Source organism: Triturus cristatus, chromosome 11 (genome assembly GCF_964204655.1).
Source record: "Triturus cristatus chromosome 11, aTriCri1.1, whole genome shotgun sequence".
Classification (NCBI taxonomy): Eukaryota; Metazoa; Chordata; class Amphibia; order Caudata; family Salamandridae; genus Triturus; species Triturus cristatus.
Genome location: NC_140594.1, coordinates 649,017,425 through 649,044,902, shown reverse-complemented (window position 1 = coordinate 649,044,902; position 27,478 = coordinate 649,017,425). Strand labels below are relative to the sequence as shown.

The 27,478-nt window shown below is 44.2% G+C and overlaps 1 protein-coding gene across 4 annotated transcripts in view; it reads right to left on the bottom strand.

The window, feature by feature from the left end:
* Positions 1 to 27,478, bottom strand: part of FARP2 (FERM, ARH/RhoGEF and pleckstrin domain protein 2) — a 1,344,877-nt gene that overhangs the window by 718,691 nt on the left and 598,708 nt on the right. For all 4 annotated transcript variants that reach the window (XR_014970597.1, XM_085634160.1, XM_085634162.1 and 1 more), the window contains exons 10-12: positions 23,899 to 24,062; positions 21,789 to 21,857; positions 392 to 449 (exon numbers count right to left, since the gene is read on the bottom strand). Coding sequence is in view for 3 of the 4 variants with exons in the window: in XM_085634160.1 (XP_085490286.1) it covers positions 392 to 449; positions 21,789 to 21,857; positions 23,899 to 24,062 (291 nt within the window). In the remaining variant the exon portion in view is untranslated. The remainder of the gene's footprint in view (positions 1 to 391; positions 450 to 21,788; positions 21,858 to 23,898; positions 24,063 to 27,478) is intronic.

Below are 27,478 nucleotides of genomic sequence, written 5' to 3'. Positions count from 1 at the left end.
TCTCACACCAATCCAAAAAGGCAAGCGGGCTTGGACATACATCCAATGGTGATGTAGATGTCCACGAGCTACGAAAACTGGTACAAATGCGGGTGATATATGAACGATACATTCCAATCCGGCACAAATCTCATGTAGATTTTACATAGCTGATAATAGAGCTGCAAGCGCCAAATACACAGGCCCATATTACTAATAGTTAGAATAAAGTACTGAATAAGAAAGCATAAGTAAGGAAACGTGGCACAGATCAATGAAACAGATACCATCATGGAGACCTAGGTGTGGAGGAGCTCCCAGGATCCATCTTCCACACCTGCTCACACCACCCCTCTCCCAATCCCCCTTAAGAAAGAACAGCTTTCAATGCTCAGAGTGCCCTTAGACTGACCTGTTTTGGTGTGTCTGTTATCAAGGTCCGTGCTGAGATTCTGCCCTTACTTTGTCTCCTGCAGAAGAGAGAGAACATTGACTTATGTACATAAGGAGAAGCTTTATAAATAAAGATTATTAACTGATGAAGACCAGTTTAAAGCATGAGTGCATCTCAAAACAAACATGGGACACAGCTGATAACGAGCATTAGCAAAGACAAAAGGCCTGGATATTCTATTACTTAAACTCAATTCTTCAGTGATTGGCAGGTGTGGATGGGTGAGTGGGTAAATGCGATTATGAGTCGACATCTGACTTAGTGAGAATGCTTGGATAGATATATAAGAGGGTGACTTTATAGATACATGAATTGTTAATAAAACAGGTGCAATAACGGATGGACAGCTACATTTGTGAGTGCATTAATGGATTATTGATTGAGTGCATGGATGCATGCACACAGGTTACACCAGTCTTAGAAGTTGATGCTTTAAAAAACAGTTGGAATAGTGTTTAAAAATGGCAACTATCATCGACATTACGCTAGTGCAAGCATTACACCAACGCTGTGCAACATGGTGGCAGGAATGCTCACTACATAAAGAATTACTAATATTATGCCAGTTCATGCATCAAACCAGAGAATGGACAGCAATGTCCAGAGAGTGCCTTAAATTATCACGAATTACCCTCATTATGTCAGTGAAAGTATTATGCAGAAGTGTGCACCACTATACCAAGAATGCCCAGCATGTGTCAAGAATTACCAACATCATGTATGTTCAGGTTTGCACAATCACTCTCTCACCTTGAAAACCTGTTCAGATTTACACTCAAAATTCTAGAGGGGCATGAATCCAGAAAACCTGGCTGCATGTGAGCTTTTCTCTAATCACGCCTTAATCCGGTCACATGTTCATATTTGCTCCAGCACCTACTTATTCTCAGTACATACCGATATTTGTCTCATCACTTGTAATACCGCCATCTATCATTTGCAAAAATGTTAACATAAAAACATATTTGGCAACATTGTAAACCATACACAAATGCAAATTACACTAAGCCTCATTCAGAGTTTGGAGAGAACTTAAAATCATTCAATTACTCAAGAACATGCTCAATATGGAGAAGAATCCGCATGCTTAATTTTCATCCACCATATGGATTTTAGTGTTAGGAAATTCAGAAGGTGGACTCTGCTTACTATTCAGAAATTCCTCCCGAAATTAAAGGATTTTCAGTATCCTCCAGCCTCTATAATACAGCCCCTCATCACGTTTACCTCAGTGATTTTTAGGTCTCGCCTGACCCAGCGCATGCGTTGGTCTGGCGAGACTTATTGAGAGGGCTCCAAAACGTGCTACCAGGCCAGCCTAGAGCTACAGTGCATGTGCGCGGGCGCCGCGCTTTACCGCGATTACTTTCGGTTTCGCGGCCGCACGGCCGCTTTGATGTTTGATCGTGATTGCGATCACTTTCACTCTCGCGGCCGCAGGGCAGCTTTGCATAGCCAATATGTCTCGCTTTTGGGACCTGATAAGTATTTAGTTATGCAACTGTTGCATGGCTAAACACTTAGAAGGTCCCAAAGGCGAGACCTATTGGCTATGCCAATGCTTGTTTAAGTTGACCCTAGGCAGCGCTTGCGCTGTCTGGAAGATCTGTTGTATGTACTTTGTGGGCTCTGTAGAACAGCCCCAGGACTTGTCTGCTTCAGCTTTTTCTAGGGACTTTTCTTTTCTGTTCAACTGCCTCTATTTAACTGTCTTGATAGAAAACGACCAGTAGAGGTCAGTAAAATACCAGAATTGCTTTCTGCTTAGGGACTTTCTTTTTTTATTTTTCTGGCAACTGCCTCAATTTAACTTTCTTGATAGAAAACAAACTGCAGAGGTCAGTAAAATACCAGACTCACTTTACCATTCCAGAGCACCTGTAGACTATAATATTTTTTACAAGTCTTGTATTTTCAGTGATATGACCATCGAAGGCCCTGATTTTATATTAAAAACAGAGCTTTTGACAATACTATTTCCAGCTCATAAGCAGTATTTATCTCCATGTGTTCCCATACCTAGTGAGTTCCGCAGTTTGGTGCTTACTTTCCCTCCATTTAAAGAACAGTAGATGTTTCAGCACCCAGGCTAATGTGCTGCATAGCTAAATACATATAAAGTCCAAAAGGCGAGACCAATTGCATTGCAAATGCTTGTTTTATTTAGCCCTCCTCACTTATGCTGTCAGTTGTATATCACTGCAGTACAACACGTTGTTACTTGAGGTCCTTCTGAAGTCAGTAGAAAGGGTGCGGCACCTCAGGCTGTTACTAGATTGTTCTAAAAGCAGAACTTGTAGCAGTTTTTCTTTAGTGAATCAAAAATTAAATTGCTCTTGAACAATATCTGACCCCATGACGGCATTAAGGAAACGCTGGGAGGAGGATGTGTGCACTTTGGAGGAGGAAGACTGGGTGGCCAAGAGAGACATAGCCCAGCACTGGAGGGCTGAATGAGCACGTCCCCTGTGTGGGCCTGGACTAACGGAATGATGTATGTGAATGCTTTCTGTGCTGTAAAACCAATAATAGAGTTGGGGAAAAAATAATTAAGTTGCCCTTGGTGCACTCTTATCATAAATGCATAAACTTTATTCCTAGATACAGCTAAAAGGATGAATCCACAAGACTCTTAGGGGTTATATGAATTGTCCAGAGGACAGATGGGCTCTGCTTCGATGTTTCGGTCTCATTTGGTGAAACTCCATGAGACCATTTTCAGGACATGATGTTTAAATGAAGATGAAGGGCACAACTATAAACATTAAAAGGGAACATAACTGTAGTACAATAACCACATTGGTCTGTATATTTCAGCATGCAAAATAACTTCGGCCTCTTTCTGCTCCCTAAGGCTAATAAAAAAGATAGAAAAAATTCTGCCTCCCGAACTACTAAAAACAGTAACAATGGCATTGGTTCGCCACGAGGATTGATTATTGCAATAGTTTGTATCTTACGCTTGCAATAGGTCTCGTGAAGAGGCTTCAGACACTGCAAAACACTGCAGCTTGCTTCCTTTTTGAAATTCCGAAATATGAGTCAGCCAGAGGAGCGAGGAAATCACACTGGTTGCCAGTCAAGCAACGATGTCGTTTCAAAGCTCTCTGTATGGCCTATAAATCACTGCATGGACTCGGGCCAGACCATTTCAAGAAGAAACTTAAATGGTACATCCCAGCTAGGACACTTCAATCAGGCTCTGCTAGGAACCTGATAGTCCCCCCATTTAGGAAAGCTACCTGGGGTGGAAAGAGATTTTCTAGGGCCACTGCCATGCTTTGGAATAGTCTCCCACTGACACTAAAAGCAGCTCCCTCCCTACTTTCCTTTAGAAAAGCCTTATAGACCTGGCTTTTAACACAAGAGTAGAAGATATCTGCGCAGCTGCCTGACCCGACAGCGACATTGTCACAGCCTAAATCGGACTTCAACAGCGCCAAGACGCCCTAGGGCATGAGTTTGCGCTTTATAAGTCACATTTACATTACATTACACCTGCAGTGACCCGATCAGCGAAACAAAGCGTGCTACTCATAAACATGTGATTAAAGAAATTACCACATAGTTTTAAAAAACCAATAACACTGGCATATCACCTACAGAAAAGTCCAAATTCGGAAGATGATTGCGCCCAATGTTCCAAAATGAATGGGATAGAGTTAAAAAACATCTCATGCACAAGACTGTGTTTTTAAAGTTGATGTGTCCACGGTGCAAGGAGTAGAGTGGATTAAAAATAGTAGCTGAGGGGTTTGCTGTAATGATTTGCATCAGAAATATAAGTTGTTAGTATGGGTGTACTATGAAAAGGATTCTGATGCACTTACTATGCTGCCGCCAGGATGATGCTTAGCTGTGATGTATGAGCTGGGAGTTAGTGAGAAATCCGGTGCTCAAGAATAAAGTATAAGACCCAGCGTGGTCGCTACAGAATAGGGTTTATGTGACAACAAAACTTGATTGCTAAATCCTGTCAATTGATCCCAATGGCAGTGATAACGGTATGTAATGTAAAAAATTCTTAATAAAGCGCACTGTGACCAAAAATGGTATCCTGGCACTAGAACCACTATGTAAGGAGACAGCAAATCAAAAGCCTGAGAAGCGAGTCGCTAGTGAGGAAATAACCAGATTTTCAGTGCTTTCCTAAATTTTAGAAAATCAGAATGAGATCATAAAGGAGCTGGTAGTTTGTTCCGTATGTGAGCTGCGTTGACAGTAAAGGTACGTCCTCCTTGTCTGACTTTTTTAAATCTCAGTTCTTGGACATAATTGCCTGAAGTGAATCGTAGGTTTCGGTCAGGAGTGTATTTTTTAAATTTGTTTTGGAGGGGTATTGGTCCTTTTTTTTTTGTAGCGGCTTATGGGCAATACAGAGAGATTTAACGATTATTCTCTCCTTGATAGGCAACCAGTGGAGCTCCTTCAGAGCCCTCTGTAGCAGATGAATATCGAGGCTTTTTCAGTGTTAGCTTGGCAGTGATTGTCTTGATGCGTTCTTGATTTTTTAACAGGTAGTTAGGGGCTCCAAACAGCAGGGCATTGCAATAGTCCAACCTGCTTAATATTACCCTTCTGGAAATCAGTGATCTAGTTGGTAAGTCAAGCAGAGGATATAGCTTCCTGAGGGCCCAGATTAGTGCAAAACAGGTTCTGGTAAGTCCATTCACTTGCTTATCCAGGGACAGACCTTGGTCAATTATCAAACCTAGATTTCGTACAGCTGCAGGGTTGCGAATGGGTTTTCCGCAGGTAGCGGCCAGGATTCTAGCCAGTTTAACATTGGGCCAGAAGGGTGTGGTGGTCCACCGTGTCAAATGCCGCCGATAAATCTAAGAGGACTAGTACCACCGATTGTCCATGGTAAATAGTCCCCCGCAATTCATCAGTGACGCATATCAGGGCAGTCTCAGTTCCATGGCCGCCACAGAAACCAAATTGCTCTTCCTCAAGTCATGCGGCATCCTCTAGATAGTGCGACAATAATGCACTTATGTGGCGTGCTGGAATTTTTACTGCAAAGGGAGAAGGGAAATCAGTCTAAAGTTGGCTAGGTCGGAGGGATCAGCTAGGGCTTTTCTTTTAGCAATTGCTCAACTATGGCTTTCTTCCAGCAATCAGGTACCTTCTCAGTTTCAAGAGAGGGATTGCAAAGTTGTCGGAGAGGGCCTGCAAGCTCTTCTTCCCATATTAGCCATTGCTTTGGTGGCATAGGGTCCATTGGCGACCCTGATTTTATAGCCCTGTACAGGGTTTTAAAGACCTTGCCAGAGATGGGATCCAACCTAGTAAGTGTCGCAGGGGAAGGGTCTGATGGGTAGAGATCTGAAAAGGGTGGCAATCCAAGTTGAGCGGGGCTGAGGGAGTGTGTGATAGGGTGTTTGACTATGGTGGGTTTGTCAGTCCCTTCCAGAATTGTTTTGATTTTGCTGTCGAAGTATTCTGACAGATTGTCACATAATGTCTGTGAAGGTTTGATCTCTTGCTTAAAGCGAGATGGATCAGCAAATTCTTTAAGAATTTCAAATGTTTTCCTCACTTTGTTAGGAGCTGTGGTGATCTGCTCGTAATATTAGTTAGCTCTCACTTTCCTTAACTTGTTTTTATAGTCACTTAGCACATTTTTCAAGTTAGACTTCTCGACTGCGAGATAGTGACACCTCCATTTACTCTCCAGTTGCCTACATTTTAATTTAGCATTTCTCAGCGTAAGATCGTACCAAGGAGCTGAGACTTTTTTCCGATTCTTTAGCTTAGTGAGTGGTTTGGTTTCATCCCAGGTTTTTAAGATTTCCCTTTCAAATCTATTATAACTCACCTCCGCAGAGTCTGCTAGAGAGAAATATGTATTATTGATGAAAGGTTTAACTTTAGCATTAGGGAGCTTATTCCATGCTCTGCCTTCCACTGGATGAACTACTGATTCAGCAGGGGAACGACTCTTAGCTAAATGAAAGGTAATCAGTTAATGATCAGTCCATCAGTTTCCCTCAGACCAATGAACTATCTTGAAAAGTATATACCTGTGGGACTCAACATATGTAAGTGCTGCTGTGTTTGTCATCCCCCCCAAAAACTACTCAAAAAATATTTTATCATTTGAAATCTCATCTCAAGCTTTTCTGTAGTAGAAAAATAACCAAGTAGAGTATGGTTATTGACTTATACAAGTAAATGTAAAGACCATATGTGTTTTCCAAAAGAAGCAAACACTCTTTTGTTTCATACTTTACATACTCTATCTTAAAAAGGTGGTTAATGCCACAGTTGGTAGAAAGTACGTATAGCTCTAGAAGACGAATAGTAGATTTTTATAGGGTAAATTAACTGACAAATATCTCCTATTTAATGCCTCATTCGGCTGTGCTTCAAAAGAAATATTTCTATATCTTTCAGGTTTAAATGCAAAACAACCTTTGCTAATCGTTGCACAATTTTTTTCTCCCAAAAACAGTTTGATCCTCTCCGTAAATGTCGAACTAACAATCAAGTGGCTATATTTGTATCTCCTCTATTGGCATCTTCATTAGTTGTTATTAATATTATTTTTTTAAAGCTTTGCCTTTTTTTAAAAGATACCCAGTTAAAGTAAGTAGTCAGTCAATGCTTTAGCACATTTGGTAATTTTAGTGACATTCAAGGCTAAAGAGACTAACTTTCAGCTTAAGTTGCTCTGAAAAGTAAGAAATACAAAGCCTTCCAATTCTTTTGAATGCTTTACTACATATGATATGTAGGTTAAGCATAAAAATCAAGTGGGGGCATGTCTTGACTGCGACACATGAAGTTTGCTCTCTAATGGCTTCTACAAGCTGAAGATGATTCTGAAATCCTGGGAACCGCTGGAAACACCGTCTTTGACCGCAAATGGCCTTGGGGCACCCATTGGCAAGCAAGTTGAGTGTTTGGATGTCTCAATTCCTTGTGTGGCATCTTGATACTGGAGCAGCCTGGCCGCACGCCTAAGATGGCACCTGGCCACTGATGAGAAGAACACGAGGGGACGGCAGCTGGGGACGAAGCAATCTCCACTCCTCCCTTCAACTGCCACACCTACCCTCCTGCAGTCTGCCTTCAAAAGGATCACAGGGTATTGACAGTCCTGGGGGCCTCCTAGATCCGGAACATGCAGTCTGGCTCCCAATGACCCTAGGGACAAAATGTGCTGACACTGAGCCAGTTAGACAGGCAATGACAGACTGCCCAATGGTACCTCTGAATAAGTAGACCCCATGGTCAAGGGTTCTTGGTCTCCTATCTAGCCTAGAGTCCAGACCACCGCCCACCTGCTGCTGAGCAATCCAGCACCACATACAAAATGGAGGCTGGGCACATAGAGATAACCAGCGACTGGGCCCGGCCCCAAGAAGAGTTCAGAGGGTGCGCTGTTGAATTGTGCCTTAAAACTAAGGAGCTGAGAGGCAATAAGTGATTGGGAGAGCGACCCTGTCGAGAGACAGCACACCATCATTTGGCCTTGATGGGACCATTTCGATTCTTCTACCCGGGGGGAAGAGGTTAGCGGGCAGCACAGAAATTGACACCGACCAGCTTCCCTTGCTCATACATCTGCCCTCCAAATCAATAGTTCCACAACTTCTAGCTATCGCTGGGGATCTCACTGAGCCTTTGGGACCCTGGAACTGTGGCCCAGCTGCTGGTGGTCACAGTCTTGAGACTGTCGATTCACTCATCATAGGCATTGACTAGGTGAGGTTGGCTGGTATTTCCTACCATCCACCTCCATAAGTTAGTTCTACCCCTTCTGACTTACTCTTACCCACAACTGGACCTAACTCCTCAGGAGTGCCGAAAAACGCCAAATCTGCCTGCACTGACCCTAGAAACTATCCTAGCAGCCACTGTAGACACTAAATCCACGATGGAAAAAAAAGGTGGATGGGATAACCATAAAACTGGGTCTCCTCAGAGACGATCAGCGCAAGCTGTCGGACAGAGTGCGGACTGCAGAAACAACACACCAGGACCTTAAAATCCAAACATCAGCGCTGCATGTAGAGATGGACGAACTCATATCCCGGGTACCTGGAAGGACGAGCGGAGCACATGGAAGGCAGGGCTTGTGAAACAACATCCGTATAGTAGGAATGCCAAAGGGCTAGGAGTGGGAGCAGCTGAACTCAGTATTTAGAGAACTGGTTGACCAAGACAGTTGTCACACAGGGACTCTCTGCATGGTTTACAGTGGAGTCCCTGCAAGACCTCCCCCACCTGTAGCTGCTCCACAACTATTAGAGGGGAAAATACTCAACTACAGAGATGGATGTCCTCATAAAAAGAGCAAACAAAGAGGGACACTTTAAAAAAGTGAGACACTTTGAAATAGGTTCTGGCAAAGTGGTGATATTCCCGGATTGTAAACTTTCAGTGCAATTTCACAGAGCCAGCTTCACTGAGGTTAAACGAAAGCTGCTGTGCCAAGACGTACGCAGTCCTTTTTCCTGCCCAACTGAAGATCACGGATAATCAACAAATATTCTTCTTTAACGAACCTAAGGAACCCTGGGAATGGGCCAAACAGTTCGAGATGACAGGCTCCAGCTGGCAGCCAAACCGTGGTACAATATCCGCAGCTCAGCTTACCAAAACCTCAACGCAGGAATCATCTTTGAAAGGAACCCCTCACGTCACAGGCCCAACGCAACCAACAGGGCACCATAACTATAGTGGCAAACTTTTGAGAACTAATTAAAACCTACTTGACTGACACCTCGGATGCACATCATTCCCATAATGAGACCGACTTGGATTCTAACAGTGAGAAGTATGCAGCCCTACCATAAGTAACACTACAGGCAGCTGATGGACTCCAGTGTGAATGGTAGAGCCCATATGTGGTTAATATACTTATCAAGCTGTCTTGATTTCTCATCACGGATATGTAACAGATCCACCCTTCAAGGAGCATTGACCAAGGGGAGACGGGTGCAGATGCAACATCATGAGTGCTACTATTTACCTGCAACATTTTGTCAACTGTGAAGCTGGGCAGGAAGGGAGTGGAGCACCCATTTGTGGCTCTTCTTTTTGGGACATCGGACCGGCCACATGACTCCCCACCTCCTGAACTATAGTGCAGTGATTCTCCACGGAGTTCCATGCATGGCAGATACAAACTGGTTTCATGTTAAAATTTTGTTCTACCTGTTATTGCTTTTGGCGGGGAAAGTTGGGGTTCCTGCCTCAGGGTGGGGGAGGGTGTCTTATTGAGGGCAGCACTTTTCAGTCCTGTCACGGTCTCCTCAACCCAAGTGGTGGCTTCCCTCTTAGTCACACGATCTTCACGACTAGCTGATGCATGCAGCTGAACATGTAACACTGAATGTATGGGGGATGGCTACAACTACTACACAGTACAAAGTATACTCATATCTTTGCCTAAGAAGAGTGCATGTGGCTATGCTCCTGAAGATACATCTGGCGCATAGAGAGGGACTCAAGCTATACCCTAAATGAGAGGGCCAGTGCTTTAAATTGGATATTCATCACATTTTAGAGGGCAATGTAAGGGGTAAGTTTGAGATCGGCACCCAAGTAAATAAGCTTTGTAAAGGGCAAACTTGATGGCTGGGCTGTGGTACTGGGCAACATATATATACCCCCCAAATGTAGGCTTTTACTGGCGAATTGTCTTGACTGCTCAGTTGTTATAAGTGGAGACTTCAAAAGGGTACTTGACTTCAACTAGATAGATCCCACCCCTTGCTCCCTAACACCTACTACAGCTAAGGCCCTTAGGGATTGGTTATGACACTGGTTCCTATAAATTATATAGCGAGGTATGCATTTGATTCTCCTGGAATTCTAGTATTATTAGGCTGTGCATGAGGCCCATGTCTGCATGGATCATTTTTTGGTGAAGAAATTAGCTCGGCTGAGTACCAGAGCCAAAAGATATTGGATCATAACCCCTTATTAGCATGTGTCTTGGGGTAGAAGCAGAACTCCAATACCTAACTGAAAGACTCATCTTTTTGTTAATCCATACATGAATTCACAGAGAACTTTTTTAAATACGAGTTCTCACATGATTCCCCTCTATTGTCTGGAAGACTTTATAGTCACACTATGGGGGGTGGGGTAACACATACACATAACAGTGGGGTTGAGGAAACAAATTACCCAGCAACTAGATGAACTTGAAAGGCAGATCCAGGAGCAGGAAAAAATTGCACTGGATGATGACACAACCGTTGTAGCATTACAGAAGGTTAAAGAAGAACATGCTTCCCTGGATGCTTAGATTACACAGTTTATTTGGCCCACCAGCATATTGAAGGTGACAAGACGGGGAAACATTTGCTCTGGCTGGCTAATCCGGAAAGAAGAGGCTTCACTCTGATTAAGGTTATGGATCTCAACAATACGATGCAACAGTCCCAGGAAAGGATTAAAAAAAGGCTTCCTTACTTATTATAATCATGTTATGTTATGCTGTGTTATGTTACGGATATTTATTGAGCGCAGGGATTACCCAAGGGTGTCCTAGCGCTAGTTACCTATCCTTTCGGCAAGAGCGGCAAAGGCAGAGTTACTTATCAAAAAGCCATGTTTTCAAACCCCTCCTGAAAGCTAAAAGATCTGTGGCATTTCTAATGTGATTAGCGATGCGATATTTCCCTTAGGAGTAACGTCCCCAACCTTGCACTCGTGGGAGGATTTCAATAAAGTTTTTCACAATGTTATTCAATATGTTCTTTTCTTTATTTGGTAAATTTCAACAATGATAATCTCGTATTCAATATTTCCATTATCTTAAATTAGTTTCGTACTATTAATGTCATAGTATCAATGTGTGCCCAATGCATTTCGGGCATTGCCCTTCTTCAGGGGCCTTTTTTCTGAAAGTACATTGATCAAAGGGCAGAAACTTTCGTATTCACGGAAGAAGACACTCACCGCATCTATTCTCTAATCCAAGAATCTGAAAGTACAGGTGTTAGCACGGGATCAACCCAGTCAAACATCAAGCAATTATTATACATGTCAAAACGTATAGTCAACCAACGGTTACACGCAAGTACGCTAATCAAATATCATAAGGTACAACGCATCCCTCGTGGATTAAGGATATCTCTCAAAACGACCCTCTGCAAAAACAACACAAGGTTCACTGAAAAGTGGTTTGCTATACTTAACAAATGCTCATTAGATCTAATTCTATTGATAATCGAGGAATTGGCAAAACTAATTGACAAATTAAACAAAGAAGTCAACCAACTGAAACAAGAATTAAGTACTAACTTAACTAAAGACGAATGGGATGAAGTACTCAAAGACATCAACCAACAATTGGACAATTACACAAAAGAAATAAATGATCGAAAAATCAGAAAGTTTAAAAGGGATACAATGGATTACAGACTGGGAGAGGTCTACAACTGGGCCGACATATACGCACGACGCAGACAACAGAAAACTACATCAGAAAGATCCTCCGAAGAGTGCAAGGTTGGGGACGTTACTCCTAAGGGAAATACCGCATCGCTAATCAACATATACCCTTGAGTTCAGAAGGGTTACCAACCCTGCACCAATTACTCAGTTGAACCACGATTAAAATCAGCTACAAAGTATACTCTAGGAGTGCGCTATTCCACATTCCAATTGGACAATTGCATTTCTAATGTGGACAGGAAGGTCATTCCAGGCTTTGGCTGCCCGAAAACAAAGCTTCGACCTCCCCACGTCGCTTTTTTTGTGGCTGGGACTCTAACCAGATTGGCTCATTACACCAACACAGATAAGGGCTCGGAATCTGGCATTAGATTATTATCTTGTAGTCATTACCTTTCCAAATCTGACACCTCAAGATAGAACAGATCTAGGTTGATCTATATCCAAAAATTTGTAAAAGCCACAATATCCTTATTAGCCAGCCTGGGAGTTGGTGGTCTTCCCCTGGAATTTCATACATCAATTATCGCCCAGTCTGGTTGCACTTTATAATGAGGCCTTTGAATTTGGGTAGCTCCCCACTTAACTCGGGAAGCGCTGGTAGTTATGCTCCTAAAGCCAGGAAAGCCCTGTGAAGATTTGTCATCATTATGCCTTCTTTTAATATTAAATGTACACTACAAGATACTTGGCAAGATTATTGCAAATTGGCTCTTACCGCATAAGGCACAGTTAATTCATGCCAACCAAAATGGTTTCATACCAGGCCGTAGCACATCGCAGTATATACGGCGGTCATTTGGATGGATATGGAGAGAGTACTCAACTCCCTTAGTTGAAGGTTCCTGCACCGGGTACTTGATCGGTCTCGGCGATGCATTCCATGGGTGGATCAAAGTTCTCTATACTCTCCCAACTGCTCGGTTCCGTATAGGTAGGTAATTCGTAGAACAATGCAGTGTGGGCAGGGGCACCACACGGGGCTGTTTTGTCTCCTCTCCTATTGTTTGCTCTGGCAGTCAAATACCTGGGGCAAGACATTGTTCGACTGGAAAGCAGTGGGGGAAGCCCAACGGCACAGCAAAAGATGTACTGTATTGCATGCTGAAGATCTTTTTTTATATTTACAAGATGCAGAAAACCAACATTAAAGAGGTTATAGGGGAATTGAACGCCTTTGGTAACGTATCAGCACTAATGGTGAACTGGTATAAAGAATGTATGACGTTACAACGCAAACATTTACAACACATGCCTTTACAACAAAGTTTTTACATTGCAACATCCATTAGAACGCATTATTTTACATTGCATGTCATTACAACGCATTTTTAGAAACGACATTTACAACGCATTCCAATACATCACATTATACCATTACAACACATACCATTACATTGCATTTAAGGTAAGTGTTGGATAGAGTAGGGGTAAAAATTACTATTCTAACTCCAGTGGGTGCAACAGTAGGGTAAGTGTTGGATAGTGTAGGGGTACTATGCGTTGTAATGATATGCGTTGTAAGGACATGCGATGTAATACCTGCGTTGTAGTGACATGCGTTATAGTGACATGCGATGTAATGGCTGCATTGTGATGACATGCGATGTAAAGGATGTTGCGTTGTAATGACTGCGTTGTAAAGGTAGTGCGATGTAATGACTGCGTTGTAAAGGTTATTTCCCAGGATAAAACCTTCATTTGCCAAATAAGACCTAGGGAGCCATCAAATTGGGACATGGGATATAAGCTTCTCACAGAGGAAACCTCCACCTCTACAAACTTGGGAGTTCAATTCTCCTCTTCCAATTCTGATACCATAGAGTGAAATACAAGAAGGGCAGTTAGCTCCCTCTGGTCACAAATCTCCTTTTCGCACAACCTTCCTCTTACAATGGCGGGGAGAATTGAGTTGACTAAAGTGATAATGGTACCTCGTCTCCTCTATTATTATACAAATGCATCTAGCATATTACCATTGAATCATTTTAAAGAATTGGATAGTTTGCTACTGAATTTGAGTGACCCTAACTACTATGAAACAATGGACAGATCAGGGGGCCTAGGAGTACCGAACTTTGAACTATATTACCTAGCAGCACAAATGGTTGTGGAGATTGTTGGTTGACAAATTGGGCCCCGTATGCAGGTCAGACAAACCTGAACAGATGGCGGAAAGGTGTATAGGAGGCCTGAGCTCAACTCGAGATGAAAAGCATCTCCAAGCAAGAGCTGGCTTTGAATTTCTAGCGTGCAAAACTGCTGAACATTGTGCTTTCTCGATGGTGGCAAACAGATCCAACCAAGGCTCTCCCCAGTCTTGGAAGAGACCTTGCGTCACCTACAGATGGAGACGCCATTCGTGATCTGCTAGGCATCCACAGCTGAGTTTATCTGTCCCAGTAATCAGAGAGAGAGCCTGCCAGGTGTTGAACCACCAGAGATATGCCCTAATATTCCAGTCATGTCCAGAGGCACAGAGCCTCTTGACAAAGTTTCCATAACCTCACCCCACCCTTTTTGCTGCAGTACCACGTGATAGAGGTGTTGTCTGTGAACACCTGAACCAGCCTTACCCTGTTTGAAGTAATGAAAACCTTCAATGACAGTTGCATCAATCAGAGCTCCAACCGGATGATGTGGAAACCAGCTTTCGCTAGAGACCAGAGTCCTCTGATCTCCACCTTTTCCAGATGGCCGCCCCATCCCAGCAGTGAAGCATAGACGCATCTGTCACTACATTCAGCTCTGGCTGGGGAAGGGAGAGGGGTCCACCACTAACCCAATCATGGTTTGTTAAACACCACTGTAGATCTCTTGCAGTTCCCGCCGAGATCTGGACTATGTCGAGAGATTCCCCTGACGTTGTGTCCACTGGAACTTCAGGTCCCACTACAGAGCCCTCAAATGCCTGGGGGCATGTGTCACAAGAAGGATGCAGGAGGTCATGAGGCCCAACTGCCTCAGGGTCAGTCTCACTGAAATCCAGAATAGAGGCTAAAACATTGGCATCATAACCAAACATCCTGGACTCGCTGCTCAGGAGGGTATAGGCCCGAAACGGCACTATGTCCAGAACAGCTTTGATGAACTGAAGCTACAGAGAGGAAGTCAGGTGTGACTTTGGCATATTGATAGAGAACACCATAAAGTGTAGAAGGTTCGCTGTAGTCTGGAGGTGGGAGATGACTGCCTTGGGCGAGCCTGCCTTTAACAGTCAATAGTCAAGGTATGGAATGACTGGAATCCCTGATCTCCGCAGATAAGATGCAACTCCCACCATCGCTCACTTTTGTGAACATCCGAGGGGCTCTTTTAAGGCCAAAAGGGAGCATGGCAAACTGAAATTGATCTTGGCCTACCATGAACCGCAGATGACACCTGTGGGCAGGTAGGACGGGGATGTGAAAATAAGCGCCCTGCAAGTTCAGCTATACCATCTAGTCTCCTGGGTCCAGTACAGAGAGGACTTGCAGGAGCATTTTGAATTTCTCCTATTTTCAGGAAGAGATTGAAAAGGCCATGGTATAAAATAGGACAAAGTCCTCCTTCATTTTTGGGGCCCAAAAAGTAGAGAGAATGGCAACTACAAGGGGCAAGCCTGGGGCGTGGGTGAAAATATGGGGCCCTTGGAACGCCTACCGCGGGGGTATCTGCGAGCCACCACTGCTGCCTGCTGCCTCACCGGCTCCGTCCCCTTAGTTGACCCCCTCCCCCAGCCCCGGGCACAGAGTTCCCCCAGTCCTGGACTTGTTTCCCTTCCCCCTCTTTAGATTCCTGTGGATGGTCGGGGTCCCTCATTTGAGGAGCACGTGTCGTTACCTTCGATTGCGGGTTGCCTTGCGGGTGTGGTTTTTCTATGTTGTTGTGTTTGTATAAAATGAAACCGTATTGTGGGCTTAGAGTCATGTGGCCCACGTTGTTGATGCCTCCTGATTTACTTCTCTGCAACGCCAAGTGCCCTTTTGTAAGTTTGTCAGGTGCTCCTGTCACTCTAGCGGCCGGCCGGAAGGTTGTAGGCCCATACTTGTATATACTTGAGATTGCAATAAACGGTTTCAAAAAAAAAAAAAAAAAAAAAAAAAAAAAGAGAATGGCAACTACAGCCTACTTCTGATGCCGGCACCTTCTCTATAGCGCCCTTGGCCAAGAGAGAGAACACTTCCTGACGAAGCAAGGAGAGGTAGTCCTCCGTTTGCCTTTCAAAAGTAGGCGGCATGGGTGAGGGATGGTCACATAGGGAAGGGGCCTTTTGGACAAGCAGCAAAACTCAACGGTCGGATGGTATTAACCGCCAGTGGTGCAGGTGATGGGGTATCCTGCCCCCCACTCAATGCTCATGATGGTCAGAGGGCATACTAAAAGGATTTGGAGGCTGCGACTGGCTCGCCCTCTGACTGCCTTTCCCACGTGGTCTACGGTAACCATGTCCTTGGCCACTAAAAGATTGTGAGGATTGCTTTCTGGCTTGCTGGGTTTGTACAGACAAGGTTGGAAGTCCCTTCTGTGGCCGCAGAAGGTAGTTTGGGGTTGGTTTGGGGCCATGAAAAGGCCCAAGGATCTGGCCGTAGCTCTGCCGTCCTTAAAGCACTCGAGTGCAGAGTCTGCCTTCTCTACACACAGGGAGCCATCAAAGGGCATGTCCATGAGTGAGGCCTGGACATCCCCTGAAAAGCCAGTGGTTCTAAGCCTGAAGAGGTGTCGAAGCACACTAATGATGAAATCACTCTGACCAGTGAGTCGGTCATATCCAGCCCACATCATATGGTGAACTTGGCTACGTCCCCCCCATCAGCAATTGCTTGATAGAGTATGGCTCGGTCACCTCAGAGACCATGGGCAGCACTTGCGTAAACAAGTCCCGGATGGCATGAGAATATCGGCCCAAGAAGAATGCTGTGTTCACCAAGCGCAATGTCAGGCTGGTGGAAGAGAACATCCTCTTCCCGAAGGTATCCAACTTTTTGGATTCCCTCTTCGGTGCAGTTGTAGGGAATGAGCCAGGGTTATTTTTGGAGGTGGAGGCCTAGACCACCAAGCTCTCCAGGGTGGGGTGCTGGGTGAAGAAAGTGGGGTCCCCTGTGGCGGGGTGATGGTGGCGGGCAATTGCCCTATGCACAGAAGCCTCTGTGCGCAGCTTGGACCAGGCCCCGGGTAGGACATCAGTAAGGGCTTCATTTTTTTTTTTTTAATAAACAATTTTATTGATTTTTGCATGAAACAGAAAGCACCGTGACACAATTGATCTGAAGTACACAGCAGTACAAGGTATAGTAAACGTAAGGAGTATTGGTAAGCTTCTCATTCATCACCAACAACATGTAAATTTACAATATCATACATCAGTAGGGTTCCCTATAAGTCATATACGTTGACTGGTCCATTTGCCACACACCCTACGGTATTTAGCTGGACAACCCTGTGCCTCGAATAAGGGTTTTTCCTGCATGGCATACCAACCCACACCCTGGCGCCATTTCGATACACTCAGGGTTTAGGTTGAGCCCATGCAGTGGCTATGTCACGCTTGGCCACTACGATGGCTGTCCCTAGGAACAGTTTGTCAGAGCGGGACCCATCTAGGCCGTCCAGTACTCCTAAAATGAGGAACCTGGCAATCCAGGATGTGTGTGAGCTCAGACTCTATTGCAGTCCAGTATGGGGCTAAACGTGGGCAAGTCCAGATCATGTGGTAAAAGTCTGCCAGTTCATGACCACAGCGCGTGCATCCCGGAGAGGAACGAAGACCCGTCCTGTGAAGACGTTCTGGGGTGAGATAAGCAGTGTGCAAATAGTATAGCTGGAAGAGATGGAGCCTCGCTGAAGTTGTGATGGTCTTGGGAGCCATAAGGGCATTGCGCCAGTCCTCCTCCTGCATGGGGCCCACCCACCCCTCCCAGCAGGTCCTGAGTGGGTCAAGCGTTGCCAGGCCATTGTTAATCAGGGTTCAATATATTCGGGACACCCCACCCTTCCCCAGGTTTCCCATCATAACTTGAGCTTCCAGTGGGATTGCTGTGCCCGTTGAAATTTGTGTGTTGAGGGTGTTACGTAGCTGCAGGTACCTGTGGAACTGCGAGGTATGGAGAGTATAACGTCCCTGCAGATCCTGGAATGTCCTAATGTGGTCGCTCACCCAGATATCACCCAGTAGTGATATGGCGATGCTGTCCTACCATCGGAAACCTGTAAGAGCCACCACGTCTCTCAGCCATCTTCCCTGCCGGAGAGGTGTCTGCTGGCTTTGTTTTTTGTTCCGTGCGTCATGCTGTCAGGACCGCCCTAATGATCAAGGGTATTGCTATGGGGATTGGGCTTCCGTATATGAACTCCTGGATCTGAGGGAATATAGGGTCCTGAGCTCGGTTTTGTAGGCCGGATCAGACCAACCCTCATTAAACCAGTCGTGGAGAAACAAAAGCCGGGTGGCTATGTAGTAGAGGTGAAGATCAGTCATACCGCCATCGAAGGGTAGGATCTGACACCGGGCAAGGGCTATACGTGGTCTTCAACCACCCCCAAAAGGAATCTCATTTCCACCCCTTCTAAGTAAGGGCTTCATTAAATGGGACTAAGGGTTCTTTAGGGGCAACTCCCGGTTGAAGCACCTCTGTCAAGACATTTGTCTTGACTGCCAGTTAGGGCAGTGTAAGGTCGAGGACCTATGCCGCCATTCACACCACCATTGGGAAAGAGGCCCCCTCCTCCGTAGCCACAATAGGAGGACAAACTATGCCAGCGTCTGGGGAGGTGTACAGTTCACTGATATCAACTAAAACCTCATACCAGTTGTTCTCGTTTCCTTCTTACTGGTATATATAAGGGTCTGCAGACCCCTCCCATTAGTCCCCCCCAATCCAGGCATTTTATATGAATAAGCCACGGGCTTCATCATGGGGCGTCTGCCCCATCAGCGCTGGAGCCAGCGTCAGATAATGCTCATCCGGTTCTGCATCAGAGTAGGGATGACGATGGAGATGACGCCACCATGAGGCGTTGGCCCTGGAGCAGGGACCGGGGGAAGGACCATGTGGCTCGACCAGTGCCACTACGAATCTATCAACAGATCCAAGGGGCCCAACAGGCACTGTGGGCGAACCCGTTGGCAGAAGACCAGTAGGATCCCCAAGGTGCTCTAGCACGGACAGGCCGCCTAAATACGAGGTGAATGGCCTAAAAAAAATTGCATAACTGGGAAGGGGAAGCTCAAGCTCTTGTACACTCTGAGAGCCAAGGAGACAGCCCAGGTGCAGGCTTCACCACAGAGCTAAGCCCTTAGTACAGACGCTTCCTCATTTCATCGGATGACTCCCACAGGTGTACAAAGTCAAAGATCTCTTTGAACTCATGCTCTTCTCATGCCTGTGGGAGTTTTACCTGATTTTCCCCGGCGACCTCGACTGCGAGCATACGGAGTGGGGCTGTGATCGATATCAGGACCTTCCTCTCGAACAAGCTTGTGAGCGTCGCGGCGTCGCACATCAAGCAGCAAGGAACTTGAGGGACCACTCTCTCATGGCCTTGGGGTGCATGTCTGGGCATCAATGTCACGCTCCAGGCACCAGAGGCTCATCAAATGTAGGTCCGTCACCATCTGTCGGTGACAGGCACAACATGGCTTGAAACCAGCCTTCCTAGCGGACATCCTAGACGCAACAGGAGACAAAGTGCCCAAAAACACTCGTCAAAAAAGGTCTGTCAAAAAAGAGTGGACATGGCTCATCTCGGTTCTGTGCTGACTGGCGTGGAAAGAAAGGAATTGACATCAGCACACTGTGGTGGTGCCTTTATAGATACCGTGTATGTCACTTCCGGTGCGGACGTCATACGGAGCTGAACACCGCCAACGACTGGCACTCAAGGGTACTGCTCCCAAAAAATGTACGGATCCAATCTGACACTTGAGGATTATTGAGGAATCTACAGCTAGAAGTCTCTATCAAACACCTTGTCTAAGTAGGTCACAGAAAAACTCACCCACTTTCCTGGAAGTGGCATAATACTGCCAATAGAGTATCACTAGTACAGTGACTGATATCGCAGCATATGTTCCTAATTTACCACCCCTCTCAACAATATTTATCCAACTGCCGGTGAAAGCCAATATATAGCAATAACAAAATTGGGAGCAAGCCAGACTCACCAAAGTGGGGCACATGTTCAAGAACGGGGTTCTGACGCCCTTCAATGTCCTCTTGACAAACTCCAGCATATCATCGGCAGTATTCTTGTCCCACAAGGTGGTCATTGCCATTATGTCCAATACCTGGTATGCCACAAACTCTGATCCACCCGCAAGGATATATGCAGACTCTTTTCAGAATGGTAACAGGTTGCAAACTTGTCACATGGCTCCAATGGTCCTTACTGTCATTAGTCACCACCCCATTACATAAACTGAAACCCCTTTGGTAGACAGACCTGCATCACCCCTTGAATGATAAGGACTGTGAAATGATCCTAGAATGCCTCAAGAAAGTCTCTTATAATGTCAGACTCCAACAGATACAATTTTACCAATTACACAGATCGTATATGTCCCCTCACAAGATTAATAAGCTGTAACCCACCGACATGGCCAGCTGTTCCCACTGTCACACAGATCCAGCCAACTTTTACCATATGATGTGGTATTACCTTGTTTTGGGCTAGGATGCAGGAAACGATTACACATGTCACTGTAAGGAACAATACCACGCCAGAGACGGTTGATTAAAATGGCACCTCACCCACAGCATGTCTGCCCATCTAGTGTTACTATTTGCAAAAAGGGCCATCAAAATGACCTGGAAATCCCAGTGAGGCAAAGAAACAAAAACAATGGGAGGAGGCAGCCAAGGCCTCCGTGACAAGCAAATGTACTGTTGTGCACCAGGAGGAAGCAGGGGGCCTATGCAAATTCCCTATTGGTAGAGAAAGTGATGAATTATGTGTGGCACAACTTGATTCTATCAATGGTGATATTCCGCCTGCTTGAATGATTGGGGCTTCGGTCCTCAATGGGCTCACTACACTCGAATGGCGGTTTGGTTGAGGACCAGAAAGGAGGTGAGGGAACTGGACGTATATTAATATAACCCTCAATAAGTCACTAATTAAGATCCTTGTCACATGCATGCCGCAGCAATTGACTCCCACTTCAAAGATGAGACTTTTAAAAATTGCATAAAAGAAAAAGGCAAACTCCTTGCATCTGAAAAGGTGCGCTAACCATACCTTTTCATAAGACACCAGTGAATTGTTTTTGTTAATTTGTGATTCGTTGTGATCAGTATACATTGGCTAAACAGCCTACTAAAGATAATTAGAGAACCATAGCCATACAGTTCTCCTAACAGCTGGATTATCCGTGTGGACAGGCAATAAAATATGCCTGAAGTATCATATAAAGATTGCGTATCTGTAATGAGACTCAAAGACTATACAAATGTGTGCACAGAAAATTTCTATATATGTACTAAATTTAATTTAAAAAGATAGAAAAACAATTAAAAATCTAATTGCAATTTTGAGAAATTTGAAAAAAGAGACTGAAGTAATCCAACTGCTCTAAAAAAATCAAACACTAGAATTTTGGTTAAACTTCAAAATAAAAAACTAAGTGCGATTACAAAGAAAACACAGGTAAAAAAATTAGCTCCCCTAAACCTCTAGATACTGGTATGGATGAGGTGGATACTTAAACCAAGGAACGTTACCCAGTGTGTACATAATATTTTAATATAGTGCTGTTGGACCTAAGCTCAGGTCTAAACTGCTTGAAAAAGATGTCCTTAAACATTTTTAACAGGTGGGAATACTTTCCTATTGTAGAAATATGGATTTTTAAAACAACTGATTCTCTGTCCACTACGCTTATGGCCTCATGAACGTTGTAGTCCCAATTTTAATGGAATTCAAAGCGCAATCACACCCAGTGAAAATGAACATTTACCTCTCGTATGGAGCTTTTCTCATTCCATTGTCGCGGACATAATCCACCAGTTGTTTCTGCGTTCGCCCACTGCAAATAAGAAAAAATCAACATCCATTTGTTACTATAAGCAGAGATCAAATCCTTCCAGACTGGAGCAGAAGTTTGGGTAAAAAGGTGCAGGATTTGGAGCAGTTTATCAAAGTTCTCAATGTTGGCAGGGCACTATCTGCTCAGCTCCATGCTTCACTTAAAAAAATAAAATAAATCAGCTCACTGTATTCTGGGTTGTTGTTTGTTTCAAGTTAAACGGTGAGGCAGGAGTGGTATCATTGTGTCTTGCTGACATTTATGCATCTGTAAACCCTAAAGAGAGATGGGGAGGGTCATTGAGAAAGGTGATTGGAGCATATGAAAACATCTACAAGAAGTAGTCTGTGAAATACTGCATTAAACTGATGATGTTTTGCAGAGCACCCCGGGTGATTGCAAGGTGACACATCAATACAAAATAATAAAAATAAATCCATAACGTGGAGTCTTCAAATCCTCAACAATAATGATGATGATGGACCCGATTATGATGACGGTCCATCCAACATCTCAGGCTGCGGTCCGACCGCCACAGAATAATGCGGTCGGTCGCAGCGCAGCGGGCTAACGGACTGACTGACGTCGGAGCCTGTCGGGTTGTTGGTCAGAGCGTAATCCCTACAATGATGGCTGTGCCTGCGGAGGCTCTGCCGTAGGGATTATGATGACCCTCTGCCCTTGTATGGTGGTCCGACTGCCATGTGAAGGCAGTCGGAATGAGACTTTGGGGCCCCTAGCAGGACTCACTTGGGCCTCCGCTGTGGGCCCAGGGGGGCACATGTGGTGCTACCCTAAACATCCACGCAATGTGTGCCGGGTACCACATGGAGCCTGGCACACGGTGCATGGATGTTTGACTGCACTTTTCCACTGCAGCCCTTTTCTAGGGCTGCAGCATTAGCTGCAATGGATAAGTGCAGTTTTCCGACAGCCTGTATGGTGGTTGCATTGTAATCGGGCAGGCGGAACCACCGACATATAGTTGGCTGGACACCTGACCGAAATGATGGGGCTCGGACGCTTGTCCGACCGCCATCATAATGAGGCCCTTTGTCGGGGAACAGTGTGGATGAGAGAAATTTGAAACAAATGTGTTTTCGAACCCAATATCATATCATTTTTGAAAATTAATCATTCTTCAAAGAAGACTGAGAAAGAGCATATTAAATCTGACAGTAGCTTGAAACCCTCTTAGCTCTAGCAGACACTCACTTTAGAAGCAGACATGATATTTAAGATGAATTTTTGCTACATGGTTATTGATGGTAGCCACAGTGCAATCAAACTGAATTCAGGCCTGACAGAAGAGGAGGTTGGGTTCTTAACTCATTAGTTTATATAAAAAGATGTCAAAAAATAAGTGAAAGTTTGTTCTTTAGTGTTACTATGTTCTAGAGGTCTTGTGAGGTAGGTCTTTTATTCTTCCAAAGTTTCATTTTACAGTAATAATTGGCCTTTTGGAATGGTAATTTTTCATAGTTGTTATTTGATTATTGTGCACTGGTCCCCAATGTGAGTAATCCATTATACAACGAGCTTTAGCTTTCACTCAGCTTAATTGGTAATCAGTGCAGCAATTGCAAGACCAGCGCAGTGTGGTCTTGGTGCTTTCTGCCTACTAATAGTAAAAGTGTTAGCCGATAACAGTAAGAAAGGTTAGCTGTTGTAGTTTAACTGGGAACCCACTGCCACAATATTGCTGGGCACTGTTATGAAGGGGAGTACATTTGTAACTTCTATGTCAGTGCACAGAGGGGATTATTTTTATTTTTTTTAACAAGGGCAAACATTTTTGGCATAAGTCCTAAGACTATGTTTATGGCACAGTACTTTCAGATATTTTATCCTATCCGGACTTCCTCCAGGTAATGTGACTGGGTATGGTGAATCAGTAAGGACTGAATTTCAGACTAGCATATAAGCATGGTAATTTTGAACAGAGATATGCCTGGCGTGGTTAGCACACTTTAAGGGACGTATTGCCGTCTCAACAATGAATGAAAGCTCAGATCTTGGGTAGGCCATATGAAAGTCATACCTATATCTGAAAGAAGAACCTCTACTGAATAGCACAGGCTTGGGTTTTGGCTTGGGCTGGTCCAGGAGCCTGAAAAAGGTATGGTACTCCACACAGATCTTCCAGAAGTTCTTGCACTGATCCCTGTTGCTCAAAATGAATTCCAGAGTGTCCTGGTACGGACCCTAAGGGTTAGAAACACAACCTCAGAAAAGGACCGAAGAGAAAAAGAAAACCAGAGAGAAAAAGAAAACCAGGTCAACTGTTGCCAAACACATCGTCTGAATTAAGTATTAAAATTCCAAGACACACTCCTTTGGTATGTGTATCCACTTTGAGCATAATGATATCCATATAAAGATTTTGTGTGTGTACAAAGACTAGTGTGCACTGTACTCAACAGACTCCATGCTTGATTTGTTATTGCATCAACTCATTGTGCCACTTAAGAACCGCAGAATTATGGATGCATTATACAGACACTGTTAAAACAAATTAGAAAAATAAAGTACATTTTAATAAACATACTGGCACCTCAATGACAAAAATCCAATTACAGAAACCAGAGGAATGGGGTTTTAAAGTTTAAGCAGAAGCAGCCCCAAAATGCACAAAGCCTCATTGATAGTCAGTGGTCGCAGTAGACTGGGACCTAAGCGCAATTTGAGGCCAACCATGAGGGAGTGCAGGTCAGATAACCCAACCAGGTTACCCTGGAAAAAGGCTTAACTCCTGACATCTTTTTAAATCCCAACCAATCACAGGAGTATCCCCCCCAGGAACTGAGGAGAGACTCACAGGGTGTCAGGCAGAGGTCAACAACAGGTTCCAGTCCACGTCCAGCTGCAAGTTGCCAGCTGGGTTCTTCCAGGAAAAAAGGCTTGTGCAGCTTATGGTCTCCTTTTACCACAAAGGAGATCAGCCAACAGACCCTTGGAGTCCACTGTGTCCTGGCTACAAGATAGAGTCAGTCCAGTCCTTCAGGGCTCTTCTCAAGTTACAGAAAGCAGGTGCAATTTTCTTTTGAAGAGGGTGCCTGGGGATTTCACATTTATACCTGGCACTACCGATTAGGTTGGGGTAACTCCTGGCTCTCCCAAACCAATGGGGTAAAAATTATTATGCGTTGACTTACCCACCTTTGCAGTAGTTTCTGTTTCCCTCGCTGCAAAAAGGCCCAACATGTAAGTCGTAAGGCCAAATCCAAGATGGCAAAGGTCTTCAGCCATGCTAAACGTGGGCTCTGAGGCTGGGAGTGTGAGTGAGGAGTGTACTATGGAAATCGTAATGACCTCCCACATCTAACATCTAAAATCCAATTTGAAGCAGGCATTACAGCAACAACAAATTCAGACAGAGCCGTCCGGTAAGACAACAGCAGGATCCTTCAGCAACCAGATAGAGGATACACAAGACCTGTCTAGGCATCGTGTTCTCTAGCTTACAAGTGCGTCCCAAGTGTTACAAGTGGCTTAATAGACCTGTCAAGGAGGATTTGGAACTGTGCTGTAAAAAGGAAGCCCCACTCTGCATATTATGATGAGCTCAGAGGAGTCATCTCTAGCTTTTTAGATCACCCTATTTTTTGTTCCTGGGAGGCATTTCACAACCCTTTCACACCTATTGTAGGCTAATCACTGGCTGGGATACTGTCGGAGAGCTAATGCATATTAACCTCCAGGAGCTCCAGACAGTAAAAAGGTACATTTTTGAAAGCGACTTTACCGTAATATTTATAAAAAGTCTGACTTAATTATTTTTGTATTTTTTTGTATTTTTCAATATTTTTATTATTATTCTCATTTTCAACAAACAAGAAAAAGAAAACGTTAGCTATCACATTAGTAAGAGAATCGCTGTACACAGTCCATTCAATGTTGGTACTTTCAGTAATCGTTTCAGGGAACCAGATACAAGAATATATTCCATAATTCACTTCTCCTTCCCCTCCCTACATCCGGCAGAGGTCTCTTCCAGAGGGCTAGCACGTATGGGATGTTAGGGGTCAGATTGTACTTCATTCTTGTGTGGGTGGGTGCATGTTGTTGACTCCCGTCCCTTCTATTTCTAAGCCATAGTAGCTCAGCCATGGTATGACTTCATTATTGAACTAGATCTTATCAGCTATTAAAATGAGTTGTTGAATTATTTTTCTGGCTGTACCCTTTCCCAAGTTAGGTGTGTAGTATTTTAATCTGTACTGTGATTTTCTACATAGACAGCTAGGCCTTCCACATGTTTGTACTCCCACTAGAGTGAATGTAATAATAGTGGCACTTTACTCCCAGGCCCTGGGTACACTATATACTAGGAACTTACAGACCAGACAAGTTAAATGTTGTAATTAGGAATAAGCCAATTCAACCATGTTTAAAGGGGAAGCACCAGCATTCTACTCTTTGATAACATCAGTAAACTACACAAAGTTCTAAAGCAAGCAGAAATATAGGGTCCATCAAAAGGCAAACAATCTGGGGTAGCCATGTAGAAAAGACGGATTTTCTAGGACGTTCTTCCTTTAATACTTGTAACAATCTGGCATAATATTGTAGCATGTGAAATAGCAAGCGATAAAAGCATTTCCCAAGTCAGTCACTGTGTAGTAAAACAGTTATCTTAAGCTGCAAGTTAACAAGAAGGCCAGACTGTGGGAAGACTATGGGTCAAATGGGTGCAGAGAATGAGATATTAACATTTGAAAATTAAGGCAATGTTACTCCAGTACACACCGTCTGTGAGACCTCATCTGGACTATTGTATTCAGTTTTTGTGACCACATCCACAGTACTGGATCTAGTTCTAGAATCCTCATGTGGATTGTTGTCTGGTTCAGGAATGCTCGTACACCCCATTATGTTGCAAATGATAAATAAAAAAGCAAAAGGGCAGTAAATGGTGAATAATGAAAGGAGGGTGAATTGTGACTGAATAGATCGGGGAAGGGGGCATTAGCAAGAGCAGAGCCCATCTTGGAATAGGAGACCTGGACTAGAAGGAAAAAGATATGACAGCGGAGACCACAAATAATTTGTAAACTAGTAAGCCGGTACTGTACCACACCTATGAGGCAGTCAAAGGACAAATGGCATAAACTGACCAAAAAAAGACTATAAAAAACAAAAGAGCTCACATAGCAATCAATTTGCACATGCAACTAGCAAGAGTTGTCATCAACTATGTTGGCACATTGGCATAGTTATCATTTATTAACAAACCGGATGGGGTGGAGAAAAGATAAATAGTTAAAGATGCATTAAGTGCTGCACCACTGTTGCCTTTTTAAGCAGCAAGATCACAATGGATGAAGTGAACATGGGCAAAGGCTTGCTTTGCAACAAGAGATCTGGGTAACAGTATAGTCTTCACTTAACTAATTGTGTGCTTTGGGAAAATTACTTTATTTCCCTGTGCCCCACACTGTTATTAGGTAGAGAAATAGTCCCTCACCTGTAACAATAGTTCTCGAAGGTAAGCTATCCTCCCCAGATTCATAACCCACAAATGATTCCAGAAGGAAATTTTGTGTGGTATATACTCCATAATTACAACTCTGAAATATATTACAAAACAGTACATCGACCCTAATGGTTTAAAGTGATGG